The sequence below is a fragment of the Scyliorhinus canicula genome, chromosome 14, assembly GCF_902713615.1.
Source record: "Scyliorhinus canicula chromosome 14, sScyCan1.1, whole genome shotgun sequence".
Classification (NCBI taxonomy): Eukaryota; Metazoa; Chordata; class Chondrichthyes; order Carcharhiniformes; family Scyliorhinidae; genus Scyliorhinus; species Scyliorhinus canicula.
Window position 1 is genome coordinate 55,873,207 of NC_052159.1, and position 16,352 is coordinate 55,889,558.

At 40.8% G+C, this 16,352-nt stretch overlaps 1 protein-coding gene across 2 annotated transcripts in view; it reads left to right on the forward strand.

The window, feature by feature from the left end:
* The window catches only part of xpo4 (exportin 4), a 134,316-nt gene that overhangs the window by 99,823 nt on the left and 18,141 nt on the right, over positions 1–16,352 (forward strand). For both annotated transcript variants that reach the window (XM_038817869.1, XM_038817870.1), the window contains exons 16-19: positions 7,220–7,513; positions 12,475–12,655; positions 13,983–14,101; positions 14,950–15,080. In XM_038817869.1, coding sequence (XP_038673797.1) covers positions 7,220–7,513; positions 12,475–12,655; positions 13,983–14,101; positions 14,950–15,080 — 725 coding nt within the window. The remainder of the gene's footprint in view (positions 1–7,219; positions 7,514–12,474; positions 12,656–13,982; positions 14,102–14,949; positions 15,081–16,352) is intronic.

Sequence of the window (16,352 nt, forward strand, 5' to 3'; positions counted from 1 at the left end):
ATTAGAGGGGGTAAATTCAAAACAGAAATGCGGAACATTTCTTCAGCCAGAGAGTGGTGGGCCTGTGGAATTCATTGCCGCAGAGTGCAGTGGAGGCCGGGACGCTAAATGGCTTCAAGGCAGAGATAGATAAATTCTTGATGTCGCGAGGAATTAAGGGCTATGGGGAGAATGCTGGGAGGTGGAGTTGAAATGCCCATCAGCCATGATTGAATGGCGGAGTGGACTCGATGGGCCGAATGGCCTTACTTCCACTCCTATGTCTTATGGTCTTATGGATTGTTGCACATCTGCTCAACTACATCAGATTCTACTTCTACATCTGCATTCTCTGGATTCAAGATAGTGCTGTGTGTTTCAGCATGTGTCAATTCTTCAATTTCACAATCCAGCCACTGGGCAGAGTGAAAGCTGATTATTGCCATTGCTTCCTCTTTGCATGGTGAGAAATGTCATATCCTCTTGGAGATCTCTGGCATGTATTACCTTCTCCTACAGCAGGAATGCACAGTGTTAATTGGCCTTAGCAGTCTCCAGATCCAGCAATTACAGTCAATCAGAATTTATGGAATGGTTGTCAGTAATGGTAATTGTAAGGGAGCAAGGACTTTGGCTTTGAGACTTCAGTGTGCTGGCAGGTAGTTAAACACTTTATGTGAGTGCTACGTGATTTTGTTTCTGGAGCAAGAAACATGATGCTGTGTAATGAATTCATCTGTAGGTGAAACATAAATGAGGGCCCCATTTGACCCCCACCCCATGTGGTGATCCAAGATACGGTTTGAAAAAGACATGCGAGTTCGGTGGTGCCGTACCCAACATTTCTTCTTTGATCTATTTTATTAAAATTGATAGAAAAGTCATTTATCTCATTGCTGTTTGGGGAAACTTGCTTTTTGAATTCTCCCACAATTAAACAGTGCCTAAACTTCACATGTACTTTGTAGCCTTGAAGTGCTTTGGAATAGTCTAAAGATGTAAACAGCACCATTTAACGAGAAGTTATTTTTATTAATAATGTTTGATTAATATAGTGAAGACCCACACACGTCTCTGATATCTGTCCTATTACTCACATGAAAACCTTTTCTAACTTCTGATTTAGTTATTTCATTAACTTTCCTGCTGCATGGAAATTATGAACAATCCCATTTGCAAACACGATTCCTCCTTCCTGATTGTCCATACTGCAGTATCTGATGGTTTCTACCCTGATACTCCAACTATTGCATCTCTGTCCTCTAATTCGGACCAGCAGCACTTCAAAAAGCTATTTCTATTCTTCTTCCAAAAGCCAACTCAGCTATTTAACTCCATGGACCTCCAAGGCACACCTTCGATCTGCTCCCAATCCTGAATTTCCCATGCTTTCCTAGAATATCTGGCCCATGTGTCAGCTACAGCTCAGTTGGTGGCACTTTTTGCACCCGAGTTGGAAGGTTTTGGGTTTGGGTCTCTGTCGAGGGCTTGAGCACAAAAATCAAGACTGAAACCCCAATGCATACAGGGGGGTGCTACACTGTCATAGGTGTTCTGTTTGGATGAATTGTTAAACCAAAGCCTTGGGATAGTTCCACAGTACTATTTAGAAAAAGGTGAGGTGCGTTATCCTCAGTGTCCTGTCCAAATACTTCTCTCAAATCCACATCGCAGAAACAGATTATCAAGTCATTATCACATTGCTGTGTAAATTGGCTGCTGCATTTCCTACTTGGCAACAGTGACTACATTTCAAAAGTTGCTCATTGGTTGTACAGCACTTTGGAACATCCTGTGCTTGTGAAAGGTGCTATGTGGAAGTGTTTTTTCCTCCTTGTTGGCATGCCAATCATCCATCTCCGGACAGCATCATAAAATTAGTTGACCGTGTGATTTATGAAAGAGTCAAGCTTCTCTGAATTCAGGCAAAATGTTCTCCTGCCAAATTTATAACCCTCATCAGGAACCTAGGAATACCTAGGCAAGAATGATCCATCGGATGAAGTCAGCACTTGCAGAACTGTACTCAGTACAAGTCTGATTTTAGGAGAGGTGGAAAAGAAAATCATGTAACAAATTAAGTACTAATTTACGACAATTGCTCCTTTTTTAAAAACAGCATTAATTGAATGTCTGATCAAACGTAAAGTGAAAAGTTTTGATACAAAGATAAATCTTTCAAATGTGGGAAGAAATTGGTTCGAATTCATGGGACATTGGCATCAGTATTGGGGAAGGAGGGAGCTCTTCTGATAAGAACATAAGAACTAGGAGCAGGAGTAGGCCATCTGGCCCCTCGAGCCTGCTCCGCCATTCAATGAGATCATGGCTGATCTTTTGTGGACTCAGCTCCACTTTCCGGCCCGAACACCATAACCCTTAATCCCTTTATTCTTCAAAAAACTATCTATCTTTACCTTAAAAACATGTAATGAAGGAGCCTCAACTGCTTCACTGGGCAAGGAATTCCATAGATTCACAACCCTTTGGGTGAAGAAGTTCCTCCTAAACTCAGTCCTAAATCTACTTCCCCTTATTTTGAGGCTATGTCCCCTAGTTCTGCTTTCACCCACCAGTGGAAACAACCTGCCTGCATCTATCCTATCTATTCCCTTCATAATTTTAAATGTTTCTATAAGATCCCCCCTCATCCTTCTAAATTCCAACGAGTACAGTCCCAGTCTACTCAACCTCTCCTCATAATCCAACCCCTTCAACTCTGGGATTAACCTAGTGAATCTCCTCTGCAGACCCTCCAGTGCCAGTACCTCCTTTCTCAAGTAAGGAGACCAAAACTGAACACAATACTCCAGGTGTGGCCTCACTAACACCTTATACAATTGCAACATAACCTCCCTAGTCTTAAACTCCATCCCTCTAGCAATGAAGGACAAAATTCCATTTGCCTTCTTAATCACCTGTTGCACCTGTAAACCAACCTTCTGTGACTCATGCACTAGCACACCCAAGTCTCTCTGAACAGCGGCATGCTTTAATATTTTATCGTTTAAATAATAATCCCGTTTGCTGTTATTCCTACCAAAATGGATAACCTCACATTTGTCAACATTGTATTCCATCTGCCAGACCCTAGCTCATTCACGTAACCTATCCAAATCCCTCTGCAGACTTCCAGCATCCTCTGCACTTTTCGCTTTACCACTCATCTTAGTGTCATCTGCAAACTTGGACACATTGCCCTTGGTCCCCAACTCCAAATCATCAATGTAAATTGTGAACAATTGTGGGCCCAACACGGATCCCTGAGGGACACCACTAGCTACTGATTGCCAACCAGAGAAACACCCATTTATCCCAACTCTTTGCTTTCTATTAATTAACCAATCCTCTATCCATGCTACTACTTTACCCTTAATGCCATGCATCTTTATCTTATGCAGCAACCTTTTGTGTGGCACCTTGTCAAAGGCTTTCTGGAAATCCAGATATACCACATCCATCGGCTCCCCGTTATCTACTGCACTGGTAATGTCATCAAAAAATTCCACTAAATTAGTTAGGCATGACCTGCCCTTTATGAACCCATGCTGCGTCTGCCCAATGGGACAATTTCTATCCAGATGCCTCGCTATTTCTTCCTTGATGATAGATTCCAGCATCTTCCCTACTACCGAAGTTAAGGTCACTGGCCTATAATTTCCTGCTTTCTGCCTACCTCCTTTTTTAAACAGTGGTGTCACGTTTGCTAATTTCCAATCCACCGGGACCACCCCAGAGTCTAGTGAATTTCGGTAAATTATCACTAGTGCATCTGCAATTTCCCTAGCCATCTCTTTTAGCACTCTGGGATGCATTCCATCATGGCCAGGAGACTTGTCTACCTTTAGCCCCATTAGCTTGCCCATCACTACCTCCTTAGTGTAACAATCCTCTCAAGGTCCTCACCTGTCGTAGCCTCATTTCTGTCAGTCGCTGGCATGTTATTTGTGTCTTCCACTGTGAAGACCGACCCAAAAAACCTGTTCAGTTCCTCAGCCATTTCCTCATTTCCCATTATTAAAACTCCCTTCTCATCCTCTAAAGGACCAATATTTACCTTAGCCACTCTTTTTTGTCTTGTATATTTGTAAAAACTTTTACTGTCTGTTTTTATATTCTGAGCAAGTTTACTCTCATACTCTATCTTACTCTTCTTTATAGCTTTTTTAGTAGCTTTCTGTTGCCCCCTAAAGATTTCCCAGTCCTCTAATCTCCCAGCAATCTTTGCCACTTTTATGCTTTTTCCTTCAATTTGATACTCTCCCTTATTTCCTTAGATATCCACGGTCGATTTTCCCTCTTTCTACCGTCCTTCCTTTTTGTTGGTATAAACCTTTGCTGAGCACTGTGAAAAATCGCTTGGAAGGTTATCCACTGTTCCCCAACTTTCCCACCATAAAGTCTTAGCTCCCAGTCTACCTTAGCTAGTTCTTCTCTCATCCCCTTGTAATCTCCTTTGTTTAAACACTAGTATTTGATTTTACTTTCTCACCCTCCATTTGTATTTTAAATTCTACCATATTGTGATCGCTCCTTCCGAGAGGATCCCTAACTATGAGATCATGAATCAATCCTGTCTCATTACACAGGACAAGATCTAGGACCGCTTGTTCCCTCGTAGGTTCCATTACATACTGTTCTAGGAAACTATCGCGGATACATTCTATAAACTCCTCCTCAAGGTTGCCTTGACCGACCTGGTTAAACCAATCGACATGTAGATTAAAATCCCCCATGATAACTGCTGTACCATTTCTACATGCATCAGTTATTTCTTTGTTTATTGCCTCCCCCACCATAACGTTACTATTTGGTGGCCGATAGACTACTCCTATCAGTGACTTTTTCGCCTTACTATTCCTAATTTCCACCCAAATGGATTCAACCTTATCCTCCATAGCACCGATGTCATCCCTTACTATTGCCCGGATGTCATCCTTAAATAACAGAGCAACACCACCTCCCTTACCATCCACTCTGTCCTTCCGAATAGTTTGATACCCTCGCATATTTAACTCCCAGCCGTGACCATCCTTTAACCATGTCTTCACTAGGACAGTCACTAGGACTAGGACAGTCTTCACTAGAATCATGCTGAGACTAGAGTCCTGGTGAATCGCAAAGCTAGGGCTTTAAACTAAATAGTTGGGGGGAGGGTTCAGTTGCATGGAAAATTAGATTTAAAGAAGGTGTGAATGCAGAATAATGAGTTATAAACTAGTTAAAGGGACTGAGGGCTCTGGAGAGTTTAATATAGTTTCAAGAGCACATAGAGGAGTTATAGAAAGCGGCAGGAATTTAACTTCAGACAGAGCAAAAAAGGTGGCAACTATGAGAAGGGTGGGCAGTCAACACAGGACTGAGAGTGTAAGACCTAAATGCACAAGTTAAGTGAGTTTGTTACCCATTTTGAAATTGGCGGGTACAATGTTTTAGACATCACAGAGACGTGACTGCAAGGGGATCAGGGCTGGGATCTAAATATCCAAGTATATGTGTCCTATTGAAAGGGCAGGCAAATGGGCAGAGAAGGCGAGTTCCATCGTCAGTGAGGAATAAAATTAAATCAAAAGCAAGAAATGATATAGGATCAGAAGGCGTAGAATCTCTGTGGGCAGAGTTGAGGAATCGCAAAGGGAAAAATACCCTGATAGGAGTTATGTACAGACCCCCGAGCAGTAGTCATGGAATGGGGCAGAAGATAAATCAGGAAACAGAAAAGGCATAGAAGAAAGGCGATATTACAATAATCATGGGGGACTTCAATATGCAGGTGGACTTGGAAAATCAGGTTGGTCTCGAATCCCAAGAAAATAAATTTGTGGAATGTCTACGAGACGGTTTTTTGGAGCAGCTTTGTGGTAGAGCCCACAAGGAAACAGGCAAATCTGGATTTGGTAATGTATAATGAGGCAGACTTGATTAGGGAACTTGAGGTGAAGGAGCCCTTAAGGGACAGTGACCACAATATTTTAGAATTCACCCTGCAGTTTGAGAGGGAGAAGCTGGAACCAGATGTAGCGGTTTTACAGTTGAGTAAAGGTAACTACAAAGACATGAGGGAGGAACTAGCCAAAGTTGATTGGAAGTGAAGTCTTGCAGGGAAGATGGTGGAAAAGCAATTGCAGGAGCTTTTGGGGGTTATTCGGGAGGCACAGCAGAAATTCATCCCAAGGAGGAGGAAACATGCCAAACCAGGAATCGAACCTGGGACCCCGGTGCTGTGAAGCAACAGTGCTAAACATTGTGCTATCGTGCTGCTAAAGCTGAGTAGCTAGTTAGTAATTCTACCCATGAGCTATAGTATTGCCAGACCTTTATGCAATATGCTGCAACCATAATATGCCCTATTATAAGCATAAGCCTGAAAATTGGTTCTGTTGATACATGACAATTGATCATTACAATATTAATGTACAGTACAGTATTAATGAATCTATGCTCATTTTATATACAGTTTAAAAAAAAAGCTTGGAGCAACATCACTAGCATTCAATTCAGACTTTTAAAAAAGGGCTTTTGCTTTAGGAGTTCATATGTTGCAAGGGGAAATGCAACATCAAATATTATGTAAGAACAGATTGATGGGCTTGATCTGGCAGCCATGTGGCTGAATTTCTGATTTTATGTTAGATCATTGTAATGATCTTTTGAAATCAATCTGTGGACAATAAACGCTATAAATCCTAAACTATTACTAGGGGGACCTAAGCTCTGGAATTCCATTCCTACATCTCTCCACATCTCTACTTAACGTTCCTCCTTAGGACATTCCTTAAAACCTATTTCGTTGACTAACCTTTCGGTCATTCGATTTGATACATCCTTGTTTGGTTTGGTATTTTGCTTTATAATTCCCCTGAGAGTTGCCTTGAGATTATTTAACATGAAAATGCTATTTAAGTATAGGTTGTTGTTACTATGCAAATCCATATGCTTCAGACACAAATTAGAAAAATCCCTCCCATCAGGTAAGCCCCATTGCCGTCTAATCAAGTAGATCAAAACTACAAAGCAAGCTGGGCTACCATCAAGGCCTTGCACAGTTGTCCACTTAAGAATATTAGACATCTATTAAATTTTAAAAAATAAATTTCAGACTTATCTGTACAAATGTTGCAGAGCAAATTCTTAATTAAATTTTGAATGAATAATTTATGTTTATTAAAACCTCACCTCGATGAGAAACATTCCATGGTGATTTACTTTATCATATATTTGTAAAATATATTTTTCTTAGGTTCTCCAGCCACTCCAACAGCGATTTCTTAATGTTATAAACCAAGAAAACTTTCAACAAATCTGTCAGGAAGAAGAGGTGAAGCAGGAGATCATTGCTACACTGGAGGCACTTTGCGGAATAGCTGAAGCAACACAGATAGACAATGTAGCCATTCTGTTCACCTTTTTGATGGACTTTCTCAATAATTGCATTGGTTTAATGGAAATTTACAAGAACACACCTGAGACTGTTAACTTGATCATAGAGGTTTTTGTTGAAGTTGCACATAAACAAATCTGCTACCTTGGAGAGGTAAGTAAAATCTGTCAAAGCTACTTTGTTCCACATATCTTTACTTGTTAGGACAAATTACTGTGAAAATAACTGGATGGTTCTTAATTTACCCTCACCCAAAGTTATTGTTGATGCCTCCTGTCTAATGTTTTAGATACTTGCTTTTCATGATGAAAAAATGAAAAAAAAAAATCATGGACTAAGAACAGATACCACTATTTTGATATGTAATTATAAGCCAGTAAAATGTTTGTCCAAAAGCAAAATAATATATATACTTCTGAATCACTGCTTATGTTTTGTTTATCTTGATACATAGGATGTGAATGTCGGTGAGACTACTTTAATAATGGTGCAATGAAATTACATGCTATATGACTATTACATTAAAATGAACATCAGTTCATTTTGTAATACAAAATTGAATGGAAATGTTCTTTAATTTGTCAGAAGATCTGAACAAATTTGGTTTTATCCAGAAAAGAAGGAAATTCAAATATACTGCATTTTGTAGGTGCTTGAATATAAAAATCTGCAGTTACATTGTCATCAGCTGGATGAGTGGACTTGCTCCGATTCAATGCAGATAGACAAGGAAGAAAGGGTCCGAACCACTGTCTGAAGGAGTGCTTAATATTTTGTCTTGATTGTAGCCAGCACTGAAATTATTCATTGCAAAGGAGATATGTAGCATTGAGTGTGATCAAATTCAAAAAATTTACATTATATGAGCAACCAAAGGTGTGCTCACTAGTTCCCTAAGGAGCACGGGGTCATTATTTTACTGTATGAAAACTCAAAGAGGCTTTCCTCATTATTTCAGTGACTGGTTTATTGCAGATGCCAACTTAGTGATGAAATTGTTACTTGTGAAATTATCAACTTCATTGTTATGGAAAGTATTACATCCTAATCAGATTTTGAATTGCAAACTAAATGTATTCAAAAGAGAAATCATCATCTTGCACAAAGTCCAACATTATCTCAAAAGAACAAAGGCCACTTTCTCAAATTGTGAGGATCTGAAGGCATGCTTGGACGTGAATGCTTCAGTACGTCTTTAATTTATGAACACATTCACTCCAAGTTTCTAAAGTGATACAGGTTGAGTATCCTTTATCTGAAAACCAAACCCATCCAAGACCAACACTTTTTAAAAATCTTGTCGACCATTAGTATGGGAAGTCTGGTTGTTTGTCTGCAGTATCTTGCAATGTTTGTGGTGAACATGTGAAAATAAAGTGATTCATCTTTCTTTTCTAGCCAGTTCCTTTACTTTAGCCTCGGCTTAGACTGTTTTAATGTAAACGTATTTGCAATATCCAAAAACCAAAGATTTCTGAAAACCAAAATGCAATCAGCCCCAAGGGTTTCAGATAAAGGATACTCGGACCTGTATATTTTAAATTCAAATGTGTGAAAAATGCTACGAAATCAATCCAGTAGAGCTGATCATATAAAGGAGTTATTATCCACTAGAAAGATAGGGACCTCCTCGTGCAGTCTATTGAAGAGTGTCTAAGGATGTTAACTGCTTAGATTTCCATAAGACATTAAATCAAATTTCACAAACTATTGCCAAAAATCAGAGTGCATGGAATTCAAGGTAGCCTTTTGACTTGGGTTAGAAATTGTTTGGAACGTAGGGGACAGAGAATGGGCACAAAAGGTTGGCAGGATACGATAAATGGTGTATTCTGAGGATCTGTTTGAGGGCCTTAACTTGTCAACATATTTATTAATGACTTGGATGTAGGAATAAAATGTTGTTTGCTATTGACACCTCAGTTACGAGGAACTATAACTGGTGTAGATGAAAAAAGTAAGTTTCAAATTGAATGTAAAAATTGAGACTGGCAATCTTCGGGGTACCGGAAGAGATAGAACTACACATGAAGAAGGGGCCAACGCCCTTGCTTTCGCTTCCCTAATCGCACGCCGGAGAATCCTGCTCGGCTGGCGATAAATAGCACCTCCCACACCTGCAGACTGGCTGGCAGACCTGGTGGAATTTCTCCATCTGGAGAAGATCAAGTTCACCATCCGAGGGTCAGAAGAGCGCTTCCACAAAGCATGGGGGTAATTCATCAGCCCATTCTAAGACCTGATTGAGGCCAACAGCGACTAGGGAAAAAGGGAGAGACGGGGGAGAGTAGACAAAAGCACACAATACAAGGAGATTCAAAGGGGGAAGAGGGGAGGAAATGAGGAAACCCAGGGGAGCCACAGGGAAAAGCATGGAGGGTGAAGGGAAGGGGAGGGGGCAGGAAGCCTCCCCTCCCCAAACCCACAAGGCCTGCAACAAAAACGCAGAAGGGGGGACAAATAAGAACAGGAGCTCAGCGATGGATCACCCAGGATGGAAGAGGGGGATACCAAGGAGTGGGGGGCGGAGCGGGGGAGCAGATATACTAAGAACAATGTAAATAAGAAACTGTACAAATTGTAAATATCGGACACAGTTTTGACTGTACAATTGAAAAATGCCAATAAAAACATTGTTTTAAAAAATAAAGAAACTTTCCCCCTCACCCTGAAAAAAAGAATATTACAGCATCTCAAAAGGAAGGATTACATGAAGAAAGTAGGGGAATGGCACTAGGTTAATTGCTTAATCAGAGAGCCGGTGCAGACGTGATGGGCTGAATGGCCTCCTGTACTGTTACCAATTTTGTGATTCTTTATTGTACAAGATGCACTGCAGCAACTAGCCAGGGCTCCTGGATAGAAGCTTCCAAGCCTGTGACCTCTACCACCTAGAACAGTCATTTTCAAACTTGGGGTCATGACCCTGGGTGAATCACAGAGTGATCAGTCACAATGTTCCTGAGATCACGGGAAGAAGTACCCAACAGCTGCGACCAGCATCCCGGGCAGCGTCCGGCTCTCTCTGCCAGATCCAGCAGCGCGGAAGTCCCGAGCCCAGCGGGGCAGACCGCCTCCTCCTGATGTCAGTGCCGAGTCCCAAGACCAGATTTTTTTTTTAATTAATGGAGTCTTCCTGCCAGAAGTGGCAGCAGAGAGCAGGTACACTGACATCACATGCTCTGGGCACGAAATCATTGAAGAAAAGATTCCTCCATTTTGTAGTTGCCAGCAAGCAAGCAACAGGACTGTGTGAAGAACTGAAGATGGGTCATTTTATAATAAAGAAAGAGGGCCAGAGACACACACAGGTTAGGATCTTGCAATTGAACCTGCTGGAGAGAGCTGCACAGGCGAGTCCGCAGCAGGACTAAGCAATGCTGATGTGAGCTGTATCCAGAGATCTAGAGCCTCCGGTGAACAAACAATTAAGAAACAACGGAAATCCGGAACAAAGCAGCATAAAGATGATTTCTTAGTTGTGGCATTGCTAATTTTACCCATGCAAATCAGGATGCAAAGTTCATGTGCGTTATATGCAGAATGGTACTGCCAAATTAAAGTTTAAAACCCTCAAAACTTCAAGGCATTTGAAGACTAAGCATGGTGGATTCGAGGACAAACCTCTTGATTTTTTTCAAAGGATACAGCGAGAACTTAAATTGTCAACTGAAGTCCTTAGCAGAAATGTAACAGTGAATGGCAAAGCAATTGAGATCGTGAGGACCAAGCAGGCTCACCTGTCGCATTAAAGATGAGCAATAATGGTGTGTCGCAATGGTCAGCTGGCATTGGGTCGCGAAGGTCGGGCGGTTGGCAGAAGTAGTTCCTGGGGGAAAAAATTTGAAAAACACTGACATAGAAGAACAAGGGCAGCAGAGGCATGGGAACACCACCTGCAGGTTTCCCAACAAGCCACACATATTGACTTGGAATTATATTGCTATTCCTGTACTGTCACTGGATCAAAATTCTGGAACCCCCAACAACATATGGGTTGCAACGTTTCAAGAAGGTGGCTCCCCATAAATATCTTGAAGGCAATGAATGCTGGCCTCGCCAGTCTTATGCACATTCCATGAATGAATTAGAAAAAAGATCTCTGCTTAACTCTGTTTGCTTTTTGCATCTGCAAGCTCATTTCACTGTAAAAACTGATGAAAAATAAACATAATTAAATGTAAGTCAAAGGGAACATATCATTGAAAAACACTTCAAATTGTCTCAATATTGGGCAGCACGGTGGCACAGTGGTTAGCATTGCTGCCTACAGCGCTGAGGACTCGGGTTCGAATCCCGGCCCTGGGTCACTGTCCATGTGGAGTTTGCACATTCTCCCCGTGTCTGCATGGGTTTCGCCACCACAACCCAAAGATGTGCAGGTTAGGTGAATTGGCCATGCTAAATTGCCCCTTAATTGGAAAAAATAATTGGGTACTCTAAATTTATTTCAATATTTGAAAAGTATTTCATTTCATTTGAATTCAATGAAAAAAATCTGCAATTAAAAGTCTAATGATGACCGTGAAACCATTGCCAATCGTAAAAACCCACTTGGTTCACTAATGTCCTTCAGGGAAGGAAATCTGCTGTCCTTACCCGGTCTGGCCTACATGTGACTCCAGATCCACATGGCGATGCAGTTGTCTCTTAACTGCCCCCCTAATGAAATGCAATTGCAAGCCACTCAGTTCAAGGGGCAATTAGGGATGCGCAACAAATGCTAGCCCAGCCAGTGACGCCCATTTCCCAAGAACAGATTTTTAAGAAGCTGCTCGATAAATGTTATTTTCTTTTGTTAATAAGCACACGACACGTAACTGCTTCACGTTCAAAATAATAAAAGCCCCTGGCCTTTATTTTCAATTGTTTGTAATTTTGAATGTTTTAAAATGTGACGGCATTATATAATATGTAATAAATAATTCCACAGCAGCTATGATGTTCCAATCAAGCCTGGATGGATTCATCGTCTCAAATGTTTGCCAGCTTTACAGCCATCCGTTTCTATCACAAAAGGGAAAGAAAAAAAAGCCCAATGCCTGTTTGAAATGAAGGTTTACATTAAGTTTTGAAATTCTTCTATCGGCCTAACATAATGTTTTAATTTTCAGTCAAAAGCCATGAAGTTGTATGAAGCTTGTCTGACGCTACTTCAGGTCTATTCAAAGAACAGCATAGGCAGGAAACGGACTGATGTGGCAGCCGAAGAAGAACAGTATCAAGACTTGTTGCTCATTATGGAACTTCTGACTAACCTCCTTTCAAAGGAGTTTATAGACTTCAGTGACACAGGTATATATTAGCATTTCCGTATAATAATGTCGACAACTGTATGATAGTACAATGTGATTTGTGTGTTACTGCATGTTTTTCACAAGCAACGCGTTTCTAACACATGGATGCCACCTCTATGAATTACGACTACCTTTGTAAAATTCCAATAATGCACAATAATACAACACTAAACTTAACCCATAAATATATTTGCATTGTGGAACACATGTTAAGAGTGTGGCCACAGCAAGCTACTATGTTAAATTAACACGTGCAATTTATTTTGAAAGCGACTAATGTTCGCTACGTCTGGAAATTCTATAAAGCTGCTATAGTAAGGAGTGGTACAAAGCACTGTAGCACCAAAGTGCTATGGTACAAAGTAGTGGTATCTGGATTCAGGTTCACCATCCTTGCAAGCACTGCTCTGCCACTGTTACCGCAATATTGTGGAGCTATATTGTCAGAATAACGAATGGTAGAGGGTTGGGAGCAGATCCTTTCTTCCACACTGCTGTAACCTTGTGATTTGGAATTTCTAAAACTATTGTGTGGGTGCAGGAGCATTGTTTCTGATTTTTTTGGTTTATTCTCAGCAGTATTATTTAATGTTGGAACCACAGGACATTTGTAAATTTTAACTCTTGGAACAATGCAATGGAAAGGGAGTTTTTGGCTTTTTCATCAGATCTGAGAAGTCACTGTGAAACCTTTTCTGAACAAACTTCCTGAAATATATAAAATTCATCACTTTTTCAAAAGAAAAAGAGTATTTGGAAGTCAAACTAACTAATTTTGCTTTTTAATTGATCAATGAAAATCAACAGATTCATTCTCAAAGTTTGTCTCAATTCCAGCAAGTGATGACATCACACAAAATTATAGTGGTTTTCTTTCAGGGTTGTTAGAACTGAACAAAATGTTTCAGGTAAGCTTCTTCTGTCTCGACAACAGGGCTAAATCATGGCTTTGAAAGCAGACCAAGGCAGGCCAGCAGCACGGTTCAATTCCCGTACCAGCCTCCCCGAACAGGTGCCGGAATGTGGCGACTAGGGGCTTTTCACAGTAACTTCATTTGAAGCCTACTTGTGACAATAAGCGATTTTCATTTCATTGCACACTTCAGTTGATCACTTCATAAATAACTTAAAATAAGAGCTCTTTTACACTAAGTAAATAAAAGTCACCATAGTTCCAGGTGACCATAGGTTGCTTTCCCCTTTGAGGGAGTGAGCTGACTGGCGGTGATTGAACCTGAGGATCACCGCACCTCAGGGGAGGGGCAAGGTTGAGAAGGCAGGCCTTCATGAATTTATCTGGTATTTACATTGTATTTCCTATATAGATGAAGTGTTCCGTGGGCAAGAATCTGGACAGCCTGGAAACAGATCAGTGTCAGCTGCTGATGTAGTCCTTTATGGAGTGAATATTGTACTGCCACTCATGTCACAAGACTTGCTAAAGGTAAAGTGCTTTTTTAATATGCTTCTTGCAAGGGGAAAGAAATATGAAAGTAGGCACGTTTTGCTAGAATTGTATAGGGGGTTAATGGGACCGCTATTGGAGTACTACGTACAGTTCTGGTCACAAGAAAGAATGTATTGGCATTGAAGCTGGTTCTTGGAATGAGGGGGATATCTTATGAGAGGTAATTTTAATGAAACATGTAAGATCCTGAGGGGACTTTATAGGCGCTGAAAGGATGTTCCCCTTGTGGGAGCGACTAGAACTAAGGGACACAAAATATGGGGTCCCCCATTGAGATACAGATTAGGAGAATATTTTTCTGAGAATTGTTAATCTGTGGAATTCTCTTCCCTAGAGAGCACTGGAGACAAGGTCATTGAATATTTTTAATAAGATAGATTATTGATTGACAAGGGGGTTTAAGGGTACTCAAGAAAGTGAAGTTGAGGCCACAATCCGATCAGCCATGATCAGATAGAATGGCAGAGCAGGCTGGAGGGGCCAAATTGCCTATTCCTGCTCCTAATTTAGATGTTCGTATAATGACAGCCAAGTGGGAAATTAAGTAATAACAATACCGTTACTAATTCCTACCACTGGAGGCTAGGAGCAAATTTACACAGCTTGTTCACAGTTTGGACAAAAAATACATACACCACATTTCAGTAATGATAGAATTGAAAATCATGTCATTGTATAGCGTGTGGAAATGGAGTAGTGATAGTGGATGGTAATAATAGTTCTGAGAAATGTTATGATGAAAGTGTCGTGTGGGGGGAATTTGGGCAATTCTATTAAATGTGCATGAATTTTCAAAAATGATTTGTTTCTTTTTGCCGTAACAGTTTCCATCATTGTGTAATCAGTATTACAAATTAATCACCTTCATCTGTGAGATATTTCCTGAGAAAATACCGCAACTTCCTGAAGAACTTTTTAAGAGTCTTATGTACTCTTTGGAATTGGGCATGACCTCGTATCCTTTTACTGCTGTTAACATGTCTGATTTGTGGGAACCATAACGTCGACATAAAATATTTGGCTTGGTTTATATCTTGGATTAATATCAAGAATCTTTATTGTCACAAGTTGGCTTACATTAACACTGCAATTAAGTTACTGTGAAAATCCCTACTCCGGCGCCTGTTCGGGTACATAGAGGGAGAATTCAGAATGTCCAATTCTCCTAACAAGCACATTTTTTGGGGCTTGTGGGAGGAAACCGGAGCACCCGGAGGAAACCCATGCAGAAACGGAGAGAACATGCTGACTCAGCACAGAGTTACCCAAGCTGAGAATCGAACCCAAGTCCCTGGTGCTATGAAGCAACAGTGCTAACCACTGAGGTGGTTTAGGGCAGAGACAATTGCTGTGCTCTGAGTTTGCATTGTATATGAATGCAGATCAGATCTATACCTGAAATTTTACCTCCAGAAACTACAAGAAGATTAGCACATGTAATCTTTTACACTAAGTAAATAAAAGTCACCATAGTTCCAGGTGACCATAGGTTGCTTTCCCCTTTGAGGGAGTGAGCTGACTGGCGGTGATTGAACCTGAGGATCACCGCATCTTGCGGGTGAGACCCACGCAAACATGTAGAGAAATTTGCAAACTCCACATGGACAGTGACCTGGGTATAGGATTAAATACAGGTCGTCAGTGCCATGAGGCAGCAGTGCTAACCACTGCACCACCATGCCGCCCTTATGCAAAAAATTTAAAATTAAAATGGGGTCTATTCTGTGAATGAACAAATGTATTAGAATTACAATTCAAAATTTGTCATTCATACTGTGCAGCAAGCTACATAGATTTATTTCTGGAGCTGTTATTATAGGAATAAATTGTGCAATGCACATGTCCATCTTCAGTAATACATGCAAACCTTCAACGGTACAGATTCCACAATCTTATTCATGAGAGTGTTGGTTAGCTCAGTTGGTTGGATGGCTGGTTTGTGATATACAGCGACGCCAACAGTGCAGGTTTAATTCCCGTATCGGTTGAGGTTATTCAGGAAGGCCCCACCTTCTCGACTTTCCCCTTGCCTGAGGTGTGGTGACCCTCAGGTTAAATCATTACCAGTCAGCTATCAAAGGGTCCTCTGGCGACATTTACTTACTATTTACTTTGTTACTTAACTGTCACCCACTGTTAATTAAGAAATAATTACAGTTTCACAGATGTTCCGTAAAATGCTAAGAATAAAGATTGGGGCAGGATTCTCCAATTGCTGATTCCGAAA